General features: G+C 47.8%; 4 protein-coding genes across 16 annotated transcripts in view; 1 reads left to right on the forward strand and 3 right to left on the reverse strand.

The window, feature by feature from the left end:
• The window catches only part of HNRNPD (heterogeneous nuclear ribonucleoprotein D), a 10,389-nt gene extending 2,681 nt beyond the window's left edge, over positions 1 to 7,708 (reverse strand). For 3 of the 6 annotated variants that reach the window (XR_003992151.2, XM_030491304.2, XM_030491305.2), the window contains exons 1-6: positions 7,290 to 7,700; positions 3,429 to 3,597; positions 2,452 to 2,613; positions 1,149 to 1,280; positions 133 to 232; positions 1 to 45 (exon numbers count right to left, since the gene is read on the reverse strand). The exon at positions 1 to 45 is cut by the window's left edge and continues 102 nt beyond it. Coding sequence is in view for 5 of the 6 variants with exons in the window: in XM_030491304.2 (XP_030347164.1) it covers positions 1 to 45; positions 133 to 232; positions 1,149 to 1,280; positions 2,452 to 2,613; positions 3,429 to 3,597; positions 7,290 to 7,474 (793 nt within the window). In the remaining variant the exon portion in view is untranslated. Of the gene's footprint in view, positions 46 to 132; positions 233 to 1,148; positions 1,281 to 2,451; positions 2,614 to 3,428; positions 3,598 to 6,962; positions 7,114 to 7,289 lie in introns of those variants that run through there. The other 3 variants (XM_030491306.1, XM_030491307.1, XM_032920037.1) reach the window with 3 other exon arrangements.
• Positions 7,709 to 9,252: 1,544 nt separating this feature from the next.
• On the reverse strand, positions 9,253 to 14,198 carry HNRNPDL (heterogeneous nuclear ribonucleoprotein D like). Of its 2 annotated transcripts, XR_003992152.2 has the most exons (9): positions 13,534 to 13,720; positions 12,911 to 13,079; positions 12,659 to 12,820; positions 12,250 to 12,381; positions 12,026 to 12,140; positions 11,020 to 11,187; positions 10,713 to 10,810; positions 10,233 to 10,336; positions 9,253 to 9,524 (listed from the first exon to the last, which is right to left on the reverse strand). XR_003992152.2 is itself a non-coding variant. In XM_030491310.1 (8 exons), exons 1-7 carry the CDS (start codon positions 13,620 to 13,622, stop codon positions 10,740 to 10,742), a joined length of 906 nt encoding a protein of 301 aa, XP_030347170.1. In that variant the 5' UTR covers positions 13,623 to 14,198; the 3' UTR covers positions 9,253 to 9,524; positions 10,713 to 10,739. The 2 variants fall into 2 exon arrangements, 1 of the variants encoding a protein (XP_030347170.1); XM_030491310.1 differs by lacking the exon at positions 10,233 to 10,336 and having other exon boundaries at positions 13,534 to 14,198.
• On the forward strand, positions 13,805 to 24,510 carry ENOPH1 (enolase-phosphatase 1). Its single transcript, XM_030491303.2, has 6 exons — positions 13,805 to 14,348; positions 17,341 to 17,442; positions 18,202 to 18,404; positions 21,086 to 21,218; positions 21,484 to 21,607; positions 22,611 to 24,510. The coding sequence occupies exons 1-6, from the start codon at positions 14,265 to 14,267 to the stop codon at positions 22,748 to 22,750; spliced, it is 786 nt and encodes a 261-aa protein (XP_030347163.1). The 5' UTR covers positions 13,805 to 14,264; the 3' UTR covers positions 22,751 to 24,510.
• A 246-nt stretch (positions 24,511 to 24,756) lies between these two features.
• Positions 24,757 to 26,690, reverse strand: part of TMEM150C (transmembrane protein 150C) — a 29,254-nt gene continuing 27,320 nt past the window's right edge. For 6 of the 7 annotated variants that reach the window (XM_030491318.2, XM_030491316.2, XM_030491317.2 and 3 more), the window contains one exon: positions 24,966 to 26,591. In XM_030491318.2, coding sequence (XP_030347178.1) covers positions 26,383 to 26,591 — 209 coding nt within the window. In that variant the 3' untranslated portion in view covers positions 24,966 to 26,382. Of the gene's footprint in view, positions 26,592 to 26,690 lie in introns of all 7 variants that reach the window. The other variant, XM_030491313.1, reaches the window with a different exon arrangement.

Consider the following 26,690-nt stretch of genomic DNA (forward strand, 5'->3'; position numbering starts at 1 on the left):
GATTCCAGTAGTTGCTGTATCCCTGGTTCCAGTTTTGACTGGGGCCTGAAACATAAAACTCAGAGCTATAGGAGACTTGTTTTCCTTGAAGTGAGCCCCTCACCTTCCAACACCACGGCAGTGCAAGCTTACCTCCACCTCTTCCTCGAGCTCTTCCAACAAATCCTCCTCGACTCCCCCACTGCTGCTGCTGCTGGTACTGCTCCTTTGACATGGCTACTTTTATTTCACACTGGAAATGGAAAGTCAAAGTCAGATCCAATTAGAAGATATCTCCTATAAACCATTCTTAAATTCACAGAACACTATGCAGAAAATAGGATTTGGTCACCCTGGTGCTCTCCCTGAAAATAATGGATAGCTTAAACTCTCCAACTTGAAAACAGTTGTAAGACACTGGTATTATAGAAAAAAAAACCAAACCATTTAAAGTTTCCTAATTTTCTGCCAGTATGACCAGTTCTGAAAAGAATGTTTGTTTCTTTGTATGGCTTTGTTTTCCCTTTGAAACAGATCTCTGAGGTCTGTTTATCTGGGAAAAGTGAAGTCAAATCTGAGTTACAAAAGCATGGTCAATTCTGTTCTGAGCCTTCCGCTGCGTGTTCATCCAATGAAAAAGAGGCCAGCTACAATCTGAGGTTTTGTTACTAGGTTCAATTTCAGCAAGGTTTCTGAAAGGAACGTAACTTCCAACAGAAAGGCCGATCTTCCCATTTCATTGCAATTTTGGAAGCATTCTAAGATACATTAACATTTTGCTTAAAACAACAAAATATTTCCATATTAAACACACAAAGATCCAGCTACCAGGAAAACATGGCACAGTGTGATACAGCACATCAGTGGCACAGCACTCTCACCACACAGCTGGAGAATGTGGGAGCCTCACAACGAACAAACATGCTGCAGGCCAGCCCTCTCCTCAGACGGGGTGCAGTGCAAAACCTCACCAGAAACACCCTCAGCTCAGAAGTTAAGATTATAGTAACCCTATAGCACCTATATAAATAATTCCTAGGTTTAATGCCTACATGTGAGAAATAATGCTTAGAGGTATTTTCAGACTATTATCCCAAAACAGATGCGACAGGTAATGCAATTCCTTTCTACCGTCATTATTCAGTTTCTCTAGGAAAAACTCCACCTACTTTACTAAGCCCAACATTGTGGTATTTCTTTTCCATTATTTTCTTCACTGGTTCCTCCTCCTTGAAAGTAATGAAGCAAAATCCACGCCTCTTGTTAGTTTTGTTGTCCATGGGGAGCTCTATTGATTCAACCTGGTAGAAAACAATGATTTCATCTTTTAACCTGCCATTCACGTCACTTGAAAACATTTCTAACAGGTCATATTTGTTAATTGAAATTATTTAGACTTGAATATGATAATGTGCTTCCTCTGTAGGGCTTTACATCACTAGATACCATCAACACCAACACCACAAACATCGCCTTCACTATAAATAGCATCCATAGTTGTGCAAAGGATTTTCTTCCCCTCTAACTCATAGTATCATTTGCCCATTCAGAAACTCATACAAAATACGGTGCACAAAGAACATTGTATTTATGCTGGATAAATTGTCTGTCTGACTTTCAGTTTTAACTCAGTTAAGACTGAAGCAACTAGGTGTTTCAAACCTTGAGCAGGCCTAAACCTTCAAGTTTCCTATGAAAAAGAGGTAGCTTTGTATAAGTGCGTAGTTCTGTTCATCCACAATGCTGCTAAAATTGTATGTTAAACAGGACAAACTTTACACCTGACTACAGACAGTAAAGTTCTCCCTACATATGGCACACAAGACTTCAGAGGAGGCAAACAGCAGTTCAAGTCTATAGTCCCGAGTGAATTCTCTGTGAGGTAGCAAGAGGGCAGCAGTAAGATTGAAAATGAATTCCCTGACAACAGAGTTATGACCTGATGCTGGCAACATCTGAGAATTAATAGGGAAGCAGCAGCTGTACCAAGCTCATACAAAGCCAGCTTTTAAGCAGTGCATTGCTACTTTGTTCACCTGCACCACCAAAAACTGGGGACAGAGAGGGACATAGACTACAAAGTTGCACAGAATTTAGGCAAACTGTCTGAATCTGTGCCGCAGTGGACCAGCTGGGGTGGCTGGAGAGCATGCTACCCAACTGACCAAAGCAGCATGCTCGAAAATGGTGCCTCCCAGGTCTGCCCCACTCAAGACTGTCATACACGCCATGAATTAGTTCCTGACTGACTTATCCCAGCACCACCTTCCATTAACCCAGTTCGTGCAACTCAAAGCCTGTAATTAATAGCCTCCTTCTTAAAATTGTGACTGCCAAGACTCATGGAGCTACACTGGCCATTAAACTTACAGCACCAACCATGCAGGCTGCATTTGGGGGCTGCTTTTTATTACTAAACGTGTGAAGACAAAACAAGCTCTACAAGTATAGACAGTTTATTTCACCACATACCTCACCAAATCCTCCAAAATATTCCCTTATTTTCTCCTCAGGCGTGTCTGGAGATAAGCCCCCAACAAAAATCTTTTTAACGGGTTCTTTTGTTTTCATGGCTTTAGCTCTTTTTGGATCGATGACCTTTCCATTCAGCTTGTGTTCTTTCTGGTCCATGACCTGTGGAAAATTAAAACACGATCATACTCATAGTTCAAGCCAAATGTTTCACTGATGTTTTCAGCAAGGCCCAGTTATTTTATACTTAGTTTTCGTTAATGCTATTGCTTCAATTTCAATACTTTGATTACGGCAATAATTTGTTGCACAAAACCAAACAGTTCCATGATTTTGATCACTATCCAGTGACACATACAGTGCTGACAAAGCCTTTCGAGAGTCACTTGGAACCATGTATCACGCAGGGGAAATAAGAGTGTAATTCTTCTCAAACTACTCTACAACCGCATCCTCAAACCTCATGTGGTTTAGAACCTGTACTTTAGATATCACTAAAGGTCAACAAAGGAGAAAACTTATCGGTGTGATGTGTCAAACACCACCTTAGAAAGGGTAACAGCTAATTTTTGCTTGAGTAAAGCCGAATCTATCCAAGCCACTGGCTCTGCTCCAGGGGCTTATGTTACAGCTCTGGAATGCAGAGACTTAAAGTTGTTTATAAATTACTGCCTTCACAGTAGCAGGCAGCATACATTCATTTACAATATTTTTGAAGTGCTCACGTCCATTGGTTTGCAGTACACTCCCCTGTAAGTACACAAAGCCATACTTTGGGAATAATTTCTGAGCCTGGCCACTGCATCACAAGTAAAAGAGTTCAGGAAAAAAACAACATTTCAATAAGCATCTTAAATATATTGTATCCCACAATCATCTTTAACAAATCATGTACAAATAACTATGCATACAACCATCTGAGTGTTGTATGTCTGCTACCTAAAATGGAATATGTAGTTTCACTACATTGATACTACCTTATCTACGCTCTCTGATTCTTTGAAGAGTACAAAGCCGAAGCCTCGCGATCGCCCAGTGATGGGATCTAACTTCAGAGTGCAGTCTACAACTTCACCGAATTTAGAGAAATAGTCCTTCAGATCTTTCTTTGTAGTGTCCCAGCTAAGGCCGCCGATAAACATCTTCCTGTTAAGACAAGATAGTTAATCTGTTAATGTGTCTTAACCAAAATCCTGTGCTGTCAAGCTTTATGAATCCAGTTACCTAACGTTAAGAACAGCGTGTTTTATCAGTGACAACACTACACACACAGGCCTTTTTGAGAACTTGCTTATTTGATCCTGGCTAGATGAGATAAAGGCTTACATGTACAGAAAAGTTTTGTACCATCTTTGTAATACTGGTATCCTAAGAAACTACAAAGAGTGACAAAAACATACCTTACTACTTCCTTGCAACCCCACCACTACTGACCCACCACAAGATTAAATCCATTTAGCTATCTGAGGAGCTTCCGTGCAACTGCTTATGAAACAAACACTGGCAGAATACATTTATAAGCAGTGCAGTTAAACAGAAGCATTTATGTACTAGTCTGGACTGGACATATGCCAATATTGGTAAACTAAAACAAGTAAAGTTTAGTCAATTCCCCTCCCCTAGAAATCAGTAGGAAAACAAAATGTTGGTCAGCTTTCCTCCCAAACCCACGATATAAACACCTGGCATAATCCAATACAATCATGGGAACATCTTCCCACAGGACCCGTGTTGGTGTGCAAACACAGCAGATAACTCTGATCATGACTTGTATTTCAGAAGCACAGTGGAAGCTTGGAATCAAATCATGACCATCCCATCACATAATTAATTAACAAAGAAAGAACGAACCACTGTGTCTCAAGAGGAAACAATGATCTGCATCAACTACAAGTCAAGCCAATATGCACACAAACCAAACATTCCTAGTTATTAGGCATAGGGCTTCTGCACCCATTCAAAAGAGGATTTGATTTGAGATGATCTCTTCTAATACTGATAAATAAGACTTTACAGCAGGCTCAAAACAAAAGCTATGATCCATTATGTTCTATAAAAACATTTTCTACAAAGCTTTGCCCATTTTCACTGTACCAACTGACCCCACAGTCAGAGTTACCAGAAAACCTGAAAACCACTGTAGCATGTTTCCAACTGTTCCACTTTCCATACACACAAGTATTTCTGCCAACCGCGTACAATCTCACTGTACTTCCACAAGTCAAACTCTCTCAAATCAAAAGCTGCTCGTGTGAACTAACTCTGATGAATTAGCTGTGCTCTTGCGAGAGCATTCAGCTTCTGACAAACATATCCAACCCCCACACAGAGCGGGGGGGTTCAGGAGCTTCAGATGTTTCTATAAAAAGTCTTGAAGTCTACGAAAAGGAACACTGATCTCTCATCCTTGTATCCACTTTTCCCCGTAGTTACAGACAACAAAGCACCAAGAGCCCTTTCCAAGGTGACATCATCTGCAGGACCAATAGGGAAAAAATGGTCCACACTGGCAAACCAGCAACCTCATACCACTATGGATAGCAATCCAAAGGATGCTTTGTGCCCTTGTGTTCATCCATCATTCAGGTTGGTTTTTGTTCATTTGTTTTGTGGGCTCTTTGAAAGCAGCAAAACAGAACACGTACAGAGGGTGCAGCATCGCATTTCTGACACGTGGGGGATAGTGATACTGTAGCAGTTACTACTGAACGTACACTTACTACCTGATAGAGAGAATGCCTGCTTTGCAGTTAGCAACAAACCATGAACACAAACATACAAGCCCCGTTTTATAGTTATCACCAATCATCGTTACCATATCAGTAAGCACATGACAGAACACAACTTTGAAATTAACAGCCCTCTGAAGGATTTTCTTCTGACCGTGCAGTAACTGCATCTGAGTCCAGTTACAGAGCAGCAAAACACGACTGCTTCAGTTTACTACTACTAAAAATGACTAACCGCTCCTCCACTGCAAACTGAGGTCAGATCAGGGCTACAGCACAAACACGAGCACAACAAACAATTCAGGTGCAGTGCCACAGTGCTGTCAAAGGCTTGTGAAATATGTACATTTCCCAAACCGCAGTTTGGCTGGTGTAAGACACATCAGCACAGAGTTTTCCAAAATAAGTTACCAGCAGCATACCTGGAAAGCTTTCAGACTTAGCTAAACAGAGCACAGACAGCACCACTAGCAGCTCTGGTCTCCCTCCAGCAGGCTAGTCAGGAAGTCGCCTGGCATTTGCCAACATGTGGATTTCCCAAGTCCACAGTTCCCATTGAGCAGATCTGAGGGTACAGGGAGAACCTGTTTCTTCCTGAAGACACTAATTCCTAACGCAAAGGAAACACACCGATGTACCCACACCCAGCAGCTACGAAGGATGTGCAGTTTTCCCTCTACTACCAAGCGGGCTGTGAAAACACTTCATTTCCTGTACATCATTACCCCTAAGAACCGGCAGGCCAAAAAAGCTGACTGAACTAAACTACAAGTCAGTGTATGTTACATGTAATCACTGCACCACTCAGTGACAACCTTTTCCAGGCTGTGTAGAATCAAAAGAAGTTGGGCTTCCTCATGAAAACCTTTTAATAGGCATGTATTCAAGGACAGAAAGTAAAACAAATATGCAAACTGCAAAGGTACTTGGAGCCATTAAGAGCAGGTGAGAAGTCATAAAAACATTCTAAGTTTTCACTAACCCTGGCAAAACACTCAGAAAAAGTTCCTGTTTTCTCCCTGCTCTCAGCTGCATCCCGGGTTATTACAGGAGGCAGACACTCGGGAAGGTTTTACAGCAAATCTCTACATCACGCAGTAGCTAGTGTTCCTGTATCTAGTTTATTTTCTGCCTTGATCAAAAAGAGATCTGAAGCTTGAGTTTCTCAGTGGTCTGACAGGAGACAATATGTCTCCGGTCAGCAGCCTGTCCTGTAACAGGAATTGTACGTCAATTTCACCTGCTATATGAATGTGACACTGCCCCATGCCAAGCATCGGGCAGAGACCCTCGGAAGGTTAAAAGCTGCCCATGGCAGGGGGGTTGGAACTAGATGATCTTAAGGTCCTTTCCAACCCAAACTATTCTGTGATTCCATGATTCACTCTTAAGTTGACACCTAAAACAATCTTCCTCACAGCAAGCTTCATGAGCAGCATGGTTTAAGACATGAAGAAGTCAAGGTGCCTCATACCTCTCACTGGCATACAGCTGACATACAGTTTGTTTGCAACGGAGGGCAATACTAAATGACTGCAACCTGAGCGTTCAGCCACACCGAGGTACAGCCTTAACGCATCTACCACACGTTAACTTGTAGAAAAGACATCCCCCCCGCTAACTGCGGCGGGATTTGGGCTGACAGTGGCATAGAACTTTCCCCACTTCACACCGGCATCTGGAACTCCGTGACAGCGCTGTTCCCGCTAAATTCAAAACCGACCCAGAGCACGGAACAACCCCTTACTCCCCGCCACGCCGAAAAGCCAACCAGCTACCGACCCGGCTGTACTTCCCGAGAGCACGCCGGGCCGCCTTTACGTTCGCAGCCGCCAGCTGCCGCTCCGCGGGGCACCATCTCCCCTGCTCCTCAGGGCCCGGTGCTCCCGCACACAGGAGGTGCCGAGCGGCGCCGCCCGCCGAGCCCGCCCCCGACAGCCCGGCCCGGTACGTGACGTCGCCGCGGCGCCAAGTAAACAAACAGGGAGGCGAGCGGGGCCGCGCCGGGCCGGGCCGAGCCGAGCGGCGCCGGAACACGCCGCCCGCCCCGGCAGGACGCCGCCAAGGAGACAAAAGCCGCTGGGCGCCCGCGCCGCCCCTGTGGCTCACCCCTCATCCTCCTCGTTCTTGCTGGCGTCGATCTTCGCTCCCTCCGACTCGATCCCGCCGCCGCCACCTCCCCCGTCGGCGCCCCCCGCCACAGCCCCCGCCAGCCCCTCAGGCTGCTCCGCCGGCTCCGCCGAGCTGCCTCCGGCGCCCGCCGCCGAGTCCATCGCGAACTGCTGCTCCGACATGGCGCCGGCGCCGCTGCGGCTGACCCGCGCCGGCCGGCCAGCCGGCGACGGCCCCGTCCGCCCGCCCTCCCTCCCGCCGGCCGGCCCCTTCCCCGCCGAGGCCCCGGCGCCGCTCGCGGCCCCGGCTGGAGCGCACCGAGCCCTCCTCCCTTCGCTCGCTTTTTTTAATGGCGCCGCCACCGACACAACCTAAAATGGCGGACGGAAGGAGAGCGGCGGGCGCGGTCACGTGACGGGGAGGCGGCGGCGGGGCGGGGGTGGGGCATGGCGGCACCGGGCCGTTGGAGCAGGCCGCCGGGGACCGTTCGCCCGCGAGCACCGGGCCGCCAGCCGCGGCGTTCTGCGGGCGCACGGGCCCGGTGAGCGGAGGACACCTGCCCGCCGCGGCTGTCCGAGCCCCGCTGGGGCCCGAGCCTGGAGGGCCGGCCTGCGCACACCCCGTGGAGCGTCCCCCCAGGGGCTGAAGGTGCGGAAATGAAGCTTCGTACATACGCAGAAACAGTCACTTTTACATTTCAAACATGAATTGCTACAAGTTGAGGTAAAACTTGACTCTTACACAAGTGTTTATGGATATAAACAGGTGTAATAGCAAAGCCACGTCCTACTCACAAAAGGAAAGCACTGGTGGCAAGGCCAGCTCCCGCATGCCGCTGCGCTCTGGAAGAGTTAGGAGTACAAAGTCACATACTGCTGCCAGTTCCAGCAGCCATGTGCTGTTTCTTTAGTTTGTAACCACTGATGGCAACAAGTCTTTTCTCATCCGACCTAATTGACAAGATGTAGGAACCTCCCCAGATCTTAGTAACTGCTTAACCTAAAAGTTGAGGTATGCAGCTGTCCTGTATGACGAAAGAAAATAAAACCCAGCTGCCTGGTAAAGAAATAAACCTTAAAATTACTTAGAAGAGAGAAACCTCTACCCAGACTATTCCCTTTTGCAAGACTGGCCTCCCCTGTGATTTAGCTACTCACATTTCATTTCACTCTTCTAACAAGCGAGGTTTATTTTTGATACATGACTAGACATTTGTGCCAAGGAAGAAAAAAAACCACCGAACACCAACCTTAAAGCAGATTGCTGCAATCCTTCAGCTTTAGGCTTAACAGGCAGGTATGCTCACTTACCCATCCCAGCTGTTCTATTCAGAAGACAACCTGCTGGTTAAAGCAGTTTTCCCTTCTCCAGCATTCATTCAGGCTTTTGTTAATGATGCTTGCTAGCACATACAAGACGGGAAACCTGTTTTCTATTCCTGTTGAGAAGAATCCAGTACAGAATCTAACTTGAATGAATAGATCCCCAACTTGTACTGAAATTAGCTGTCAACCCTAGAATTCAAGAACTTGTAGTCTCCTGCTTGGAATTGGAATACAGAGGTAGAAATAAGTTACAGCCTAAAGTATTCTAGAACCTGTGAGAAAAACCTTGAAAGGTGATAATCTCACCCTCCAACCCCTCAAGCAGTGCTATCAACATAAAAAAAGGTGCTGCTGTAGTTCAGATCCCTCCCTTGAGATGTATGAAACTGGCAATACTGGGCCACAGACCATTCTCGCCTCTTTTCTGCAGCACGCAAGAGAGAACTCTGCCAGCGATGCTAGCTCAAGGGCACTATATTTTCTTAAGACAGGTCAGGGAAAGGAGTGGGTTGTACTGACCTGTATGTAGAACAACTTTTGTCTTGAGCCACTTATGATCTCCAGAAAGGTACCTACCCATCTATACAAATAGAGTTACACCACTGTCAGCTGACAGTCAACAGCAAGACTACACACTCACTTAAGTAAGCATTTATTAGAGAACCCTTTAACATGAAATTATACAAATAAAAGTTTGTATAAACACAAGCCCACATTATGTCATGACATGAATGGCAAAAAGAAAGTAAAAATCATAAAAGAAAACGAGCTGGCCACTATGTACAGTTGGACACAGTTACGTGTCGTACACTAAAAGTCTTTTACAAAATAGTCATTTCCTCTCACGAAGACCACCCTCCATTCACTCACGATGCGCTGCACGATGGCTTTGTTGCAGTATCTCTACCTAAAAATCAAGACAAAATGTATGTCAGATCTGTGCAAGTTACCACAAGAATCGTTAAAAGGTCCATTTTCATGAACTGCTTTAAGTCTTCTATATATTCCTTTCTTCACTGTTAAAGATCATATACATATTTATGTAGGTAACGCAATAGGTTTTGTTACCCATCAGTAATTTATCTTCCCAAATACAGCCATCCAGCCCATTTAGGAAGCTGCTCCAGAACACCACGCATCCAATTTAAGGCTTATTAATCAGGCTCTGGATCAGTTTGTTGTGTTTTTTTTTTTCCCCACTGTAAACAGTGCCAAAAGGGTTCTCAATTATTTGTTCATCCGTCTAAATGACTGCTGTGCAAACACAAGTCAGGCCAATTTAGTTCAAACAGTCCACACGCATATGATCTTTAATGTTTTTCCAGATTTAAAAGTTCGTTTTGGTTTGCAGATTTCACTATTAGCTATAAAAAGAAAAAAGCAAGCATTAAATCTTAAAGAATGCACACTTTAAAATGAGGTTCCACAATTGAAATACAACACTAAACAGAAGACCAAATGATTAAGCTGTAAAGGCATTTATGTACTTTAACTCCTGTAAAAAACCATTTAAGTTAAGACACTTAATCTTCAAAAAGATTAAAAAAAGAAGCCAAAGTCTGAAGTTTTCCACTTTAATCTTTACGCTGGTACATGAAGTTGGAAGAGACCATACCACAGGACAGCGTTTTCTGGTGTATGCCTTGCGCTCTGCCTGCAACGTGCGACCCCAGAGATAGACGTGGTCAGGGTGACACACGGCCTGCAATGAAGTTCCCGCTGGCGGGTACAAACAAGGTATAATGTCAGAGTTAGAAGACAACATTCTTGTTTTCCTTAAGTTGTACCCATTTCAGTACTTTACCTGTTAATACTTTAATAAGTTTAATTATTCCTCTAGACCACCTGGTACACAACGCAAAAACAGAAAAACTCTTATGTTTTTCTGAAGTACTAAAGAAGATAAGTCACATTTTTACAAAGTTAAAGATCTATAGACACTGTAGGCAAAGCTGGCTTTAAAAAAGAAAGTGTATTTTTTTAAGTTAAAAAAAGCTTAAAGTCATGCTATGCAAGTTTTTTACTCTTCATTTGTCTATTGATCTTTAAATTAGATTAGGCATACTCAGAGTAGACCTTGCACTTATGTACACACCTGTTTCCTCAAGTACTAAATACTGCTTCAGTACGGCTGGTAGTTGTTTTGGTGATTGCCGCCACCACGGGACGCCTTTCCGTATGTGCTTTGCTGACCTGTAGGTAACATTGGGGAGAAAAAAAACACCACCACAGGAGCATTAACACCCAACACTCTGAGTGAGACTGCTCCCATACAGTACATCAAGAGGGCTACTCTTCAGACTCATGTGTTACGAGCAAGAGGTGTAACAGAACAAGTCCCTAGAAGAGGCCGCTGATTAAAAATGCATGCTATTACCTGGAATGAGAGCAAACCCACTTACCACTGTAATCTGTGTATCCTGGCCCATATCCGTAATTGGGATAGTTGTACCCGGAGTAGTCATAGCCTCCATAGCCACTGTAGCTTTGATCACTGTAAGCACTATTGTAGTTCCCATATCCTTGATCATAGTAGTTATTAAATCCTTGATTCCAGTTTTGTCCCTGACCTGAAACCAAGTATAGCATTTGTAAGTGTCAGAACTTTCTATTTCACTCCCCGCTACGCCACTTCATCTAACTTTCTATGGCAATCTTTCTATGCCAAAACTAATACCTGGAACAATCCTTACCCTCCCCAAGAAAAACAATTTTCTACAGAGAACTGAGGCATCTCATTTGGATATGAGACAGGTTGTAAGATCTTATCACCCACAACAACATAAGAGATAGAGAGCAGGTAGTCCTGCTCATAGAGCAGCCAATAAAAACAAAACAACACTGAGGGCATGCACTACAGCAGCTCCTGTTTAACTTCCATTTTGGATCATTAATTGCCTGAACACCAAGTTATATCACAGGACCAACTTTACTACATCGTGTTGGTTGTTACTGCTTGACTTCTTAGACTTAGATGTATTAATTTATTTTAAAAAAACCCCAAAACCAGCTATTTACATCTCATCTATCTGCAAGGCGCAGCACAGCAACTGTCTTCCTCTCCAGCAAGCAGCTCATGGTTTCTCACCCATAAGCCAACTAACAGTGTATCCCTTTACATGAAAGGATAACTGCACTATCCATTTAGCTATGCTGTCAATTGTGGGTACACAAAGCACCCTCCCTACCTCTAGCTTGCCACTTCACCACTTGAATGCAAGCAGAGCAAGAAGTTTCTTAAGCTTCCACAATCACAACCACCAAAACATCATTTACTAACAGGCTACTTTCCACGTTTAATTTAAACACGAGATCTGCATGCTGGAAACCTGGAATATCTACGAACACCTCAGTGTTTGGTACACACACTTAAGGATTTACATTAATTTCAACATCCGAAATGCTCACCTCGTCCACGCCCCCTTCCACCTCCTCGTCCACCAGTCGTATTGCTCTTTCCTCCTTTCTGCTGCTGCTGCTGTTGCCTGTATACCTCTTTGGGCTGTGCTACTTTGATCTCACACTGTAAAAACAGAAACTCTTTAACTGACCAAGAATTTAAAGACCATTATGTGAGTTGCTTTCAGGGAAGCGTGCAGCATTTCACATGCTGAGAATGACAGCTTTCATACCTTGCCTGAACCAATTTGATGGTATCTGCTTTCTAGTAACTTCTTTACTGGCTCTTCATCTGTGTACGTGATAAAACAGAAGCCTCTCCTTTCATTTGTCTTTGTGTCCATGGGAAGCTCAATGTTTTCAATCTGAAATCAAAAGTCAATAATGCATGAAATCTGTAAGCAACTTTTTATGCTACCAGAACCATCTGGCAGTCCAGGGTCTATGATGACTGCTTCTGACAGCTACAGATCAGCCCACCACAACACTATGGAATCATTAACACACATAAAGTTTCAACAAACCCTAGTTTTATGTAACCCGAGCCAACTCTCTCCTCACAAATTCATATGTCCTAAGACAGAGCAACACGGCACTTAAAAACCAGAATTGTTCTTACATTTTATGTCATTAACACCATACCTCGCCAAAAGCACCAAAGTACTCCTTTATCTGTTCTTCAGATGTATCTGGACTCAACCCACCAACAAACACTTTTTTTGGTGGCTCCTTCCCTTTTAAGGCTTTTGCCCGTTTAGGATCTATTAACTTCCCATCCAGTTTGTGTTCCTTCAGTTCCAACACCTAAGCAGCACACAAGGAGACAAGAGTCAGATCACTACAGTGACACAGGCATGCTGCTGTGTGCCATCGATCCACAAGAAATACACCCACCTTCTCCACACTGGCAGCGTCCTTGAAGAGCACAAACCCAAACCCCCTCGACCTCCCAGTGACCGGGTCTGTTTTAATCGTACAGTCCACAACCTCGCCAAAACGAGAGAGATACTCTGTCAAGTCTTTCTTGCTGGTGTCCCAGCTGAGGCCTCCAATAAACATTTTCCTGGAACGCAGTAAGTACATACACATAAACACACGTGTATGCGCACACACGCACACACACACGACTGGGTGCAAACGTGCTGGTGGCCGCCGCAAGCCAAAGGCGACCCGGACGCCCCTACGGCACCGGGCCCGGCGGGCGGCCGGGCCGCGTTACACGTGGGCCGGATCTACGCGTCCTCCCCGCCCCGAGCCCGCCACAAGCGCACGCCCCCATAGGCTGCCGGTGACGTCACGCGCCCTGATTGGCAGCCCCCCCTCCCCGCCCCGCGGAAACTGGGTCAGACGCCCGGGACACAAAGGCGGGCGCGGCCATTGGCGTGGGAAGAGGGAGGCCCCGCCCCGCCTCCCCCCCTCCCAGCTCCCTCAAGCCGGCCTCCCCACCCCCCTCCCCGCGCGGCCCATAAGGGCGGGCGAGGGAGATGGAGGCGCGACAGCCCCCCCCCCAGCCCTACCCGTCATCCTGCTGGTTCTTGCTCGCGTTGATCTTGGAGCCCTCGGCGAACTCCTCCTGGCCGCTGCTCATCTCGGTCGCGTCCTCCATGGCGGGGCGAGAGCGGCGGGGCTGCTCAGGCGAGCGGCGGAGACAGCGGAGACCCGCGCGCAACAGAAAATGGCGGCGGAAAAGATCCGGGCGCCGCCTGCGCTGCCTTTATATAGGCGCCCCGGCAGCCAATCAGCGTCAGCCTCTCGCCCGGCGCCGCAGCGCCTCTGGCGGCTCCTGGCGGGGCTGCAGCACCCACCCGCCGCCGGGCGGCCGGGCCCCCCCCTCCGTCTCCGGCAGCTCCGGGTGTGGCGCCGGTACAACCCTGCCCTGCCGCGGGGCGCGGAGCGCGGCGTGCCGCCACCGCCCGCCTCGCCGCTCTGCTGCTCCCCTGGGGCGAGGCGGGGGTCGCTGCCTCGGGCGGCCTGGGGGGCTGGATCAGGCGGGCTCCGGGGCTGGACGGGGTGGGGGGGTAACGTGCAAGCCCGTGCAGGCGGCGGCGGGGCGGGGCGGGCGCTCCGAGGGCGGAGCACTCCCCGCCGCCGGGGTCCCGCTGTCGCCGTACTCTCCGTCCACCTTCCGCGGCGGCTCGGCTCGGCACGGCCTGTCCCGGCCCGGCCCCCCGCGCAGCCGCAGGGCGGGGCGCCGGCCGCCGCCGCGCTTCCCCGGTGCGCCCCACGTGCCGCCGCGGCCACAGGCGCCATGGGCGTGCTGCCGGTGCCGGCGGAGGTGCGCGCCATCCTGCTGGACATCGAGGGCACCACCACCCCCATCGCCTTCGTCCAGGTGAGAGCCGGCGGCGCGGGGGGCAGCGGCCCTGGTTATCGTGCCGTTCCCGGCCCCCGCGGTGGGGAAGCGCCGCTCCCGGGGCTGTGGAGGGCAGGCCCGAGCTTCCTCCAGAAGCGTAAAACCGTGGCATGTTTTCGGTGTTTTCTGAATAATGCTCAGCGAGAAAATACGTGTCGTTATACCCATCGCCTGCCTCTTCTGTGGGCAGGGGAACGGGACTGCTGGTGCAGTTTAGTAAATGGGTTTTTTTGGTGGATGTAGGGCAATTGGAGTGCTCGCAGCCTCATTTACGAAAAGCCCTGGAGCATCGCTTGCTCTGATGGCTGGAGCTGCAGCACCTCACCCGAGCTTGCAGAGAGCCTGAAGTACTGTGTCGGGTTTATCCATCCGCTGCTTTTCCCTTCAGAAGCGTGGTACAGTCACATCCCTCTGGGGTCACCGGAGACGTGTGTCCTTCCTCCCGCATGCACAGGACCAGCGCAGGGGGAGGGTAGCCCAGCATCAGGTGTACATGAGGAGGATTGTGTTTACAGCGAGTATGTATGAATGGCTTCTCCTGCCCAGGAGAACGCTTGAGACTGTTGAAAACGCTGGATGAGGCGCAGGAGCCAGGGGAGCTGGAAGTCTGCGAGGCCAGCAGGAGGCATCAGGACAAGCGCTGTAAACATGCTGTTGAAATTCCCAGTTCTCCAAGCGCAGCAGGTCCCTGCTCTCCAAGAGGTTTTGGTCCCCAACCAGGCTCATGTGCTTCACAGGAGGGAGCAGTTTGCTCGTATTTAAGACACTAAACAACATTATCCCTCTGCAACCATTAACCTCTATTTCTCATGAGACATTATAGCTTTTGGTGGATCTTTTTTTGCTGGTAGTTCATGAAGGTTCTTTTGACCCACATAATGCACAGAGGGGTGAAGGTTTTGCCAGGTTTTGGAGGTGTTTCTGCTAACACAGATGAACAACATGACCTACATCTTTCCTGTCTATGTTCTTCCAGTGCTCTTGAAACTTCAGGTCTAGATGGCATTACAGCTGCCTCCTTCCCCTCAATATCTTTCAATTTAAACAGTTTGAACAGCTCAGATTTCCTACTAGACATCTAATGGAGCCACGGAGTTGTTTATGTATATCCACCTTGAATCCATTTTGTCGTTGTGCAAATACATGCAATAAGCCTGAGATGGTTTCCTACCCAAAGTCTTTCTGTTGCAGGAAGGCCAAATGAGTTACGGTTCTCAATAAAACTCAGTTTGCTGGGTATCCTGCAGATGCTTGAGACAAGTTATTTCACTGGGACTTTCAGTTATCCTTCACAATTTCTATTTCCCTTTAAAAGTGCCACTGCTGGTTCTGCAGGCATTTTATTCATTAATATTAAAGGATTTTATGTAATCCTTTCTTCAGTATTAGAATTATTGAATATGCAAAAGAAGGAAATAGAATGAGCCAGTTGATGGGTGAATTGAGGAAAGATAGCAGAAAAGAAAACGTTTGATGTCCCCTAGTTCAAGGTCACCAAGTTTTCTCTTTTGCTGGGTCCACCCTGACAGAGAAAAGTAGATGGCAGGGAGAGACTTAATGTGATAAACGGCGTCCCCTGGAATTTGCTGATCTCCTGTAAAAGAGCAGATTGTGACTGAACTTTGTCTGCATGACATTGAGAACAAAATTTACCCTGGTTGCTTGTAATCCTGCAAGCGCTAATTGCAGTGTCCTACCTGCAGTTCTGCTGATAGTGAAAATACAACCTTTCCTGTGCTGGTTGTAACATTGCTGAGAGCGGTTGTGAAGGCTTATGGGGCTGTCAAGCTGTGCTTGCTTATGGCTGTGCCTGCGTCCTGCCAAGCTGTGTCGGGGCAGCCACAGCTGGGGCTGGGCATCGCTGAGGAGCCCTCCATGATTTAGAAAGTAGTTTGAAAGCAGCTAAGCTCAAGCAGAGGAAGTGAGAGAGTAACTGGGGATATTATAAGGCTGTGGATCTCTCTAGGCAAGTTTGCGGTGATTTTTGAGGCATTTAAGAGATTTTCCTTTCCCCTAAATTTACATTGTTTTTTAAATATACAACATGGAAAGTGCAATATTGGAGTAATAGAAAATCCTGCAATTCTGTCTCTGCATCATGCTCTCAGGACCACCATTTTCTTAATTCAGTAGCAAGTGAAAGGCGACATACAGTGAGGAGAAAGACATCACTGGCCATTTTTTTGAGGAGAGGTGAGCTCAGGCTAGTTTCCTCCCAAATCCCCATCCCAAATTTTTCCCAGTTAAGAAAAGCTCAGTTCTGTACCCGAATGAAGGAGCTCCCTGCCCTTCCCCTTCTCCTGAGGCTCTTCCCATACCAAGAGATGCCATCGTGGCTTCTCAGTTGTGAAACACTACTAATGAGAGCAACTTGTAGTTATTTCTGGTCGCTCTGGGGATCTCCGGGAAGGTCTGTAATTCTCCTGTGGCAGTTTTCCCTAACCTCATTTCGTTTCATTTGCAAGAGTGTCCTATGGAGCTCAGTGTCACTGGACTGGACTTTTCCTTTGGGAAAGGTCCTCTAACACTGGTGGGAGGTTGAGATATGTTTTCAGAACAACCTTTGTCAGGACAAGTGCCCCATTAAAAGTACTGTAATTTCAGAGTACATACACAGCCACCCTTTTACTCCTCAGCTGATGGGAGCTTGGGGGTTGTGTCTGCCATTTGAGACATGTTTTTGGCAAGCCCAGGAAAAGTTATCACCCACCTTTCCATCCTGGGATGTAAAAGTTCCAGCTACGTGAGCATTTGTGCAAGAAATCCACCTGCACTAATCTTGGCGTCGGGCTGGCTCTGGCCTGCAGTGAGGCAGACACCCTTGGCAGGCAGCTTCACAAGCTGCAGGAGGGGAAGCTCACGCAGGGAAGGTAACCGTACACACCAGCACGTGCAAACAGCTGCCTCGCAAGCAAGTCAGCCTTACCTCTGCCACGTTAAAGGAGCTGCCTGTTTTCTTGTGTGCTGCCAGGAGACCTTGTTCCCTTACATCAAGGACAACGTGAAGGAGTATCTGCGTGCTCACTGGGAGGAGGAGGAGTGCCAGCGGGACGTAGGACTTCTGAGGAAACAGGTCCAGTAGCAGCTGTACTGTGTGTTTCTGGGGCATCACAGCATGCCTGAGACTTCAGGTCACTCGCACTCTCCCCGTCACCCAGCAGAAGTCCATACTTCTCTTTGGCTGATTGCCTCGCTGGGCTGATTCTCCCCCACCAAAGCCCGGGGTTGTGCTCAGGGAAGGGCTGGTGTTTAATAGGCAGCAGCTCAGATGCCTGCCTTGGTCTTCACAGCCCCTGAGAGAAGGCATCAGACCATGGCTTTTCAGCTTTGTGCCTGCACTGTAACCTTCTCTTGCTGAGTTCCCTGCCTGTGCCTTTCAGATGCCTGGTCAGGAAGCATCAGGGAGGGATGGCAGAGTGCTTGTCCCACACGGGGCTGCGTATCCTGCTTCTATACGGGGACATGGCATCAATTTGAGAACTGGAGCTGTTGGAAGCCAACAGATACGTTTGCTTCTTTGCCTTAATTTCAGTAATTAAATACTTAAGCAAGTATAATTCTCATTATTATTTACAGTAATACAGCTACAGTAGTGCTAATTGTTGGGTTTGGAAAGTACAGTCCAAGCAAGTATTTCTAGACATTACGGAAGTCTGAGTTTCCCATTGAGGAAAGCATTCAGACAGGGTTGTAACCCTTCATGTGAAGAGCAGTTCAAGCCATGTCCTGCACTGAGGTGCGTTGATGCAGGTGTCAGACCCCTCTCCTGAACGGAGAGGGTGAGACTGCTCCACCTCTTCCCTCATCTCTTCTTATCATGGATGGTTTCCAGGCTCAGGAGGACTCTAGCTTGGATGGAGCCGTGCCAATCCCTTTGGAGAGCGGAAGTGGGGAAGAGGAGCTGGAGCGGGTCATCCAGGCGGTGGTAGACAACGTGCACTGGCAGATGTCTATGGACAGGAAGACCACAGCACTGAAGCAGCTGCAGGGTCACATGTGGAGGGCAGCCTATGCAACCGGGCTTGTCAAAGGAGAGTGAGTAATTGTGTGATCCTTTCCCTGGGTCAGGACTGGGGTGCATCTGCACTAGATGTCTGTTAATAGAATAGCTGTATAAGGATTACTACCTAGTGGAGAAGCCAGTATGTTTGACACTTCATTTCAAACTTGATCATGCAATGAACACAAATCCAGTCGTTGGATTTTAGGCAACCAAAAGCTTAACAGTAACCTTGGGACTGACCACAGTGTCTCAGTCCCTACAGGGAAGATGGCAAGTGGGTGATCGTGTTTCTCCTTAAGGAATAATCGGCAGGTCCATGCTGGGGAACAGTCAGTTCTCCAGCCACCTGGGCAGTGTCAGTAAAGGAGATGGGCTCTGAGGAACAGAACAAGGTAATGGAGGTGTGACATGGGGCGATTCTGCTTCCACAACCACCAGAACATTAATCTGGGACAACTGACTTCTGCATTAGGAATTCAGAAAATGTCTCAATATTTCTCTATTTACCAAGAGATTTCTTGGTAAACCAGGAGACTGAGACACAAGTATGACCTTCTTACAGCTCTCCATCTTGCATTTTATATCCCTGAATTGCACTCACAGTTTGGAACAAGCCTAAACAAGCCAGGGTTGCGGGGTCAGGTCCTTTCAGTTATTTCCTCCTGCTTTGTCTTTTACCTGTGTGTTTCCTGCCTTTCCACTTCTGTTTATCTTCAGGCTCCTCTTTGTTTCAGCCACATCACAAGGATGCATAAGTAGGGACAACTGGAGTTAAGCCTGACCTTCTTATTTAGGTTGAGAGATGCTTGCTTAAACTATCCATTTCAAGTTCCTAAGGAGGTAAACCAAACCCTTAAGTTCACAAAGTGTTTTGCCAAAGGAAGAATGAGGAAGAAGAAAAAGCTCACAGAAAAATGTAAACATCCACCAGAGAAAGCAACAAACCCCAAAAGCAAGTCAAGAGGGACAGCCGTCCTGTCGGATGGCTTTTAAACAACAGGGCTAACTGTTCTTTTTAAAAACAGAGGTAATTGTCTTACAGTGGCCCCAAAACTGTGGAGCTAGCCTTGCTGCTTGGCAGCATCCAGGCAGTGAGATCCTTAAAGTCTCCTCCTCTTCCAGTTGTGTCTGTCCCATCAGTGTCTGAACACTCAGCTCAGCACATGAAGACATGAGGGTGGATGGGAGTTTCTGCAGGTGCTGTACAAGCTCAAAATATTTTCAGGTGACACCAGAGACATTTGATAAATCACTATGAAAAAATGAACTTCTTTTTTAGTACATAACATAACAAGGCTCTGAGCAGATGGCCAAGAAGCTGAGGATGAAGAAAGGGCCAGCTGAGTGCTACAAGGCTGCAAAACTCGTTCCCTTTGCATCTAATTGGAGCCCTCTTTGTTCAGGTGTTCCGATCCCCTTTTCAGGGCAGTACCCCAAGGGGCCACACAGAGCTGTGCAGTGCAGGTAGAAAGGTGGCCATTTGGACTGGGGTGAAAATGGTTCCCTGGGGATCATGTCTCCTCCAGCTCCTCTCTCCAGCCTTCTGCCATATCGAACTCAATCCCCCTCCCTATCCTTCCAAGGCTGTTTGTGCCCTTTCCTTATCAACCATCACCTGTATTATTGAGGGACTTATTGTCAGCCTTACATTGTCTTTCTTGAGCATCCTCAAGCTTTCACTTTACCCCCGAGTATGTCATCTTGTAAATGTCCCTTGCATTGTAAGTGCAGCACTGGAGAGGTCTCATGGTGTAAATGAGAAGGGTATGAGGGAACAGACACACATGTCCGTTAGCATTTATACAGCAGTTATCTTGGTTTGGTCGTCCTTCCTTCTCTCACAGCTTTGCTCCCTCTTGCTGGGCTTGTCTTTGGGCAGCTACTGCCCAGGAGTTAGATGGAGCTCACGTTTTTGAGACTCATGAGCCCATTGCTATACTTGTATATTGCCTTCCCAGCACTCTGCAAGGCCAGAAGAGAAGAATAAGGGGAAGGATGCTGCTGCCTAGTGAACAGGAGCTTTTTCATCCTTTGCAGTACAGTTAAGCCAGGGACACATCTGGCTTAGTACTGTACAACCTGACCGAGTTGCTGAATAGAACAGCTCTGCTCTCAATCCCTTAGGGGATGCTCCTTTCCCAAGCTGTTGTTTGCATCCAAACAGTTCATACAGTGCCACTCGGTTTAGCTCCTGCAGCTGCAACCTTTTCTCACCTCCTCCCTGCGTATGGTCAGAGCCTGAATCTGTGGGTGAGGTTTGCCCCATATGGATGCAGCTTATGGCCATAGTTCTTACCAACAGGAAACCTTTGTAGCTTGCAAGGCAGGTGGGATTCAAGATACAAAAGCCTGTTTTCTCTGTTCCTCCCTGCCCGCCTTATTCCTCCCTTGCAGAGAAAAGCAGTGGGATACCATTTTCCCTGACCTTTCCTCCCCTCTATAAATTGAAGGGGCTGGAGAAACTCCTGCCCAATGTCCAAAATGGCTCATCAGAGCTGCTGTCTGCGTAACAGTCAATGAGCTGCTCAATTGGTTGGAGCTAAGAACATTATCACCAGCTGCTGAAATCCACTCCTCAGCTGCAGAAGCCTTGAGCAGATTGAGAATGAAGTCCCCTTGCAAACTAACGGGACAGTTATCAGAGCGCCTGGCTAAAGGTATCCCTCTGGGTGCCTCTGAGTTTACCCTTACCTGTTGCCCTGTTTTGCTCCAGAATCTTCGAGGATGTGGTTCCAGCTATCCGGAAGTGGCGGGAAGCTGGGATGAAGGTCTATATCTACTCCTCAGGCAGCATTGAAGCCCAGAAGCTTCTGTTCGGCTATTCTACAGAAGGTGATATCCTAGAGGTAGATAACCTTATCACCTTCCTTACAGCTTCTCCCTCTGCAGAGCACTTCCCTTGCCACAACACTGCATGAATAGCATTCGGGACAGGAAGGTGGGGCAGTGGGTTTGACCCGCAGGAGTTCAGCCAGTTCAGTGTGCTAGCATGCTGCATCACCCCCCATTACTGTGGTAGAAAGGAAAGGGGAAGTCTCACTCAGGAGTGAGGTTTAGCCCTGCTCTTCAGATGGCATTCAGCAAGTGCCTTTGCTTTTCTCTTTCTTTCAGCTCTTTGACGGCCACTTTGATACCAAAATAGGCCCCAAGGTAGAAAGTGAGAGCTACAGAAGGATTGCCGCCAGTATTGGGTGCGCCACCAACAACATCCTCTTCCTGACGGATGTCCCTCGAGGTAGGTGTCCTGTCAGTCCTGCTGTCCTGCTGACTTGTCACAAGCAGAAGTGCTGCAGACCACCTTGCTTCAGTGGCATGCCCCTAGCTGCTGCCATGCTCCTTCCTTACACATCCAGGCTCTCACACAGCAGTGGGATATCTGTGAGCAGCGCTGCACTGAGAGAAAATAGGTCAAGCAGAAAACCTGCCCTTGCACCAGCAAGCAAGGAGACACTGTTAAAGCAGAGCATTTGCTGAAGCAGTTGGCATGCCCCACTTACTTACAAACAGGGTCAGTGGTTTTTGTGACCTGCACTCGGGGGAACAGACGATGTCTGCTGTGTGGCACACACGGTGGCTGGTTCTTTGTGCCCCTTACCATTAGGCTGTGTTCAGCAGCAGGAAAACTTTGCTCCTGGTCATCAGGACCTAACTCCTGGAAAACAAGGTTCGAGAACCTACTTTAAGCTCCTGCCTTTGCTGGAAACATCTTTGTGGCAGAAATGGCACTGGGTTGTGATCTCAGTCTAAGCCAGCTCCATCCCCAGGAGTTAAGCCCTTACGTCTTCCCCAGCCCTGGACAGCAGAGCTGGAGGGAGCTGCAGTTACCTCCTTTTCCCTGTATTGTCCTCTTGCTGTGCTCAGGGACTGAAGGAGGCTTGTGAAAGTGCCCCCCAGCAGTGGTGGGGTGAGGGTGTTGGACTCGCTAATGCCACAGCCCAGCTTCTTCAGGACAGGAACTGAGCTGCTGGTGTGTGCTGCCTGCACGGTGCCTTGGACAGCCAGCAGCGGCCATCGCAAGGCAGCCAGCTCCTGTCCACTCACATTACACAGCAGGTACAGTTATCACAGCAGGTCAGCTGGGAGCTGCTGCTTCTCTGGAGCCCTGCAGTGCAAATGCTGCTCTCTCAGTCGCAACCTTTAAAAGCACTTCAGTGTTTTGGGGCATCTTCAAACCATAAAGACCCTCATGTGGAGAGCTCAGTAAGCACATCTCATCACTCTCCCCACCTCTGTTTCAGAAGCCAACGCGGCCGAGGAAGCGGATACTCACGTGGCTGTGGTGATCAGACCAGGCAATGCAGGACTGACAGACGATGAGAAATCCTATTACAGCCTCATCTCATCTTTCACTGAACTTTTCCTGCCTTCCTCCTCTTAGGGAAAGTGGTGCATGCACAAAAGACTCTGCTTCACCTGAACTGTCCTTGTGTAACGTTAGGTAATTTTGTCCATAATCCGAATTTAAAGCCAAACCCACATCATGTCTTGGACCCGCGACTAGTGCAGGCAGGTATGGATGGAGAGTATGGCGTGGGGTCCCTTGTGCAGCAGGACGGAGGCCTGCAGCAGCCAGCTGGAGCTGGGAACAGGGTGAGGAGCAGCACCCATGAGTCCTGCTGTTCCTCCCTTTTCCCAGTTAGTTCAGGGGATGCTTTCTTCAGACTCACCCATTGAAATCTGGTGCTCAGACGCTCCAGGAGGAGCTCTGTCATTTGTAGAAACAGTCTGCCAAAAAGATATATGTCCCCTTGTTTCAGAGGGACCTCTAGGGACCATGTAGGCATAGGAGCTTTTCCCTGCAGACAGGGTTGCTGGCTAAGGCAGAGCTTTCAAAAGCGGGTTAGGATGCCCAAAGGAAAATGCCAACTGTGGGCTATAGTACAGTAGCTTTGGGCTGCTACAGAAAAAGCTAGCCCTTGCTGCAAGTTCTTCAGACCAGTCTTGGCTATATCCAGAGCAGGTCTAGGTACAAAACAGTACAAGACTATAGCTTACAGAGCTATACAGCCAGCCTACAAGAATGAAATAAATAGAGTATATAAAAATATAGCTTTAAAAATTAAATTGTAGATCCACCTCACTGCTGCCTCATGGTGCTGGGCTATGGGATCCCGCTGGCTGAACACCAAGGTCAGCTTGACCATGTTTCTGAAGTTATCTATCTCCCTTAGCACTAACTTGTGGAGCGCCTTCTCGGTAGCAAACATCACCCCGTCACACGCTCACAGCACTGCTCAGCTGTGAGCAAACCTTGACAACCGTCTGCTCCTGAGGCGGACATCCTGCTGTGTTTCATGAGAATTAAAACCCTGACGTTTTTATCCACCCAACCTAAATTGTGCCAATTTGTATCAGGTCATGGAGCTTTTCCTAATGTTGAAATAAAAACACCTATTTGCTTTGATTGTGTTCACTCCATCCCATTTAGCCTTCCTGTCTTATCACCAGTGATCCCAGCACCTAAAGGCAAATCTCTTGGTTTTTTTAAACCTGTGAGCACTTTGGTTTTCTGCTTTCACCCTCCCTGGTCCTTTCCTTAAGACAATCCTGTCTTGCCGAGGAAGCTGCATTATCTTCCTGGCCATCTTACTGTTTTAGTAAGGGCTCAATGGAGGTGCAGGAGTAAGCACCACAGCAATAGTAGAGGCAGCCTGAAATCCCAGTTCCCTGCTGCTGGCACTTCCTGCATGGTGTCACTTGCTACTTATTTCTGTGCGGCTGTGTTTGAGCTTTCCCTCGGGGACAGCTGAAATGCAATAGTAACGCGTGTGGTGCCTTCCTGAGCCCTCATCTGCACCTACAGCTGCCCCTGTTGAGGGAGGCTGCTGTGTGAAGAACAAGCAAGAGACACAGTGCCAGCATCGCCCTTCTAAACCTTTGATGGTAGCAGGTAAGGCAGCTAGTCCAGATGCCCTTCTGGGCTGTGTAGTGAGTATGATCCTCCTCCTAGAAAGAGCCTGCTAATTAGCACAGTAAGTGTATCTGCATGGCTGAACAGTCCCTGGCTTCCTTAGGGGATTAACTGTAATCATGACACTGTAAATACTCAACTTTTGTTTTGTCTTTGCCATCGGAAAGCTATGCTTGGGGTAGGGGACAAAAATAAAACTCACTTTCTCCATAAAAGCACTTTATTTAGTGGTCGTGTTTCAGTGTATATCGGCTGTCGTTTAGTTGTACTGAAATGTGCTGTTGTTAGAAATACTCTTAAGAAATGTACAGAGTTATCACCAAAAACCTGAAGTTCACTTTGGATTGCATATAGGAAAAGGAGAGAAAGAAAGAAAAAAAAAACCCACACAACCAATCTTTTGCTCTGATAAAATTACAAAATATAAAATGATAAACTGAAAGTATTAATGGATTAAAAAAAAAGTCACAGTGGACTATTTACAGTAAAACACCCTTAAAACAAATCTCTATTTTGTGCTCCATATACACTGAGTGTGCGTGCCCATGTGAGAGGATTCCCACCTGCGTCTGCTCCATCCCCTCCTGCCCTTCCCCAGGAGGAGCTCTGTGGCTGGGGTGCCCATGGGCCACCCTTTGGAAAGCTTCCCACTAAGGACACAGCTACAAGGAGGAGGCCCTCAGCAGTGCAACAACAACTCTCTGTTGGCTGGAGATGCTCTGGATTTACAACACAGCTGCATGAGAACAAATTTTGGCCCTCAGAAGATAAAGGGCTGGCTGAAAGCTTTCTACTTACACTAGTTTTGACACAAGTTTTTCCCAACTGTCTCTCCTTTCAGGAGAGGCCTTTGGCCTTTGCAGAAGACTGAATGCCCTTGTGCCTCCTCCCTCTGTCGGAAATGCCATGGTGTGGTATGAGTTCCCCTTCAAACACCTTCTGTCACCATTTTAATTTCTGCTTATTTTCCTGCAGCGCAGACAAGATGCAGACCTAAGCTGAGCCTGGCTCACGGTGGAAAACAGGAGCCGTGTTCATGAGAAGCAACTCTGATCGCTCCCCTGTACAGACAATAATGCAGCCTTCCCAAAGTCAGGTTTTCAAACAGGGGCCTTGAGCTCTTGCTTTTTGCTCTAAGTGCACGAAGGAGCAAAACCAAACCTTATGCCCAGAACCACCTGCAATGGTTCTGTCCTCACTGCAGGTGAACCCAGTGTTGCTAACAATGTTTTCCCTCTTGGTGAATAAAAACAAAACCAAAAGCTTTTGAAATGCCATAGATGATATGTGGTAGAAGCACTATGCACTTACAAAAAGCAGCCTTTTCTGGGTCATCTTCAGAGCTCACAGGCATTCCCATCTTAATTCAGTGCCTCACTTCCACCAGTCCCCACCACTGAGTGTGAAACACGAAGCCAAGCTCAGCACCTCACTGTGCCATCTCCTCTGGCCGGAGGACGGTCTGCCCAGCTATACGGCAGCACTGGCCAAGTCTTGCTTCCTGATCACAGCAGCTTCTGCCAAACCCAGCTTCCAGGCTGGACAAAACGCCTGCCTGCTCACCATAAAAGCCAGTCGGTTGGGGTCTTCCACTGCACGATTCCAAGTCCAGAAGAAACAGCCATTCTTTCTCACTCTACCAAGTTACACGAGTTGGCAGCAAAGAAAACAACACAAGAAACTCACAGAAGTTGCAGTCTGATGACATGGGAAACAGCGACTCCTGAAGAATCCTGCTGTCTAGAGAAGTCAATTTCCTTCATCTCTTCCTCTGCAGAACAGGCTGAGGAGTGCCCTGTCCTGGAGGGGCATCATGAGGACTGGCTGTTGAGCGTTTTGAACAGTGTGACAGAGTCACTCAGAAAGAGTCATTGGTAGCACAAACTAAACAGCTTGTGCTCCCTCATGCTGCCACCGAGAAGGATCCACTCCTCTTCCAGCAGACACCTATTTGGCTCCTAACACAACAGCCACCCTTAGAGGCCTTTGGCAATACGATAATGATTGCACATGAAAATAAACTCATCAAAGAAGTGTAAATGAGGTCATGTTTAACCCACGAGACCACACCTACCCCGCTCCCCCCACCAGAGGACAGGCTACACCTGATCTGTCTGGTACTCGGAGGCTTCCGATAGGCTTTCGGAGAAGCTCAGAAAGTTCTCCTGGTACTCAGAGCAAACGATTTCAAATCTGTAGTGCCTGAACTCCGCTGCGAAGGTACCTAAGAAGCACAGAAAGCACATCACCAGGCCCCACTGGATCCTGGAAGCATGCATGTGAATGCCCTGCACCATGAGGATAAAATCTGGAAGAGGAAAGTCAAGGAGAACTAGTGGGAGCAGAGACACCAACCAGGATGAGAGAAAGCCGACAGGGAAGACAATGAAATCTTAACAAAGTCCCC

This window comes from Strigops habroptila, chromosome 7 (assembly GCF_004027225.2).
Source record: "Strigops habroptila isolate Jane chromosome 7, bStrHab1.2.pri, whole genome shotgun sequence".
In the NCBI taxonomy this organism is placed as follows: domain Eukaryota; kingdom Metazoa; phylum Chordata; class Aves; order Psittaciformes; family Psittacidae; genus Strigops; species Strigops habroptila.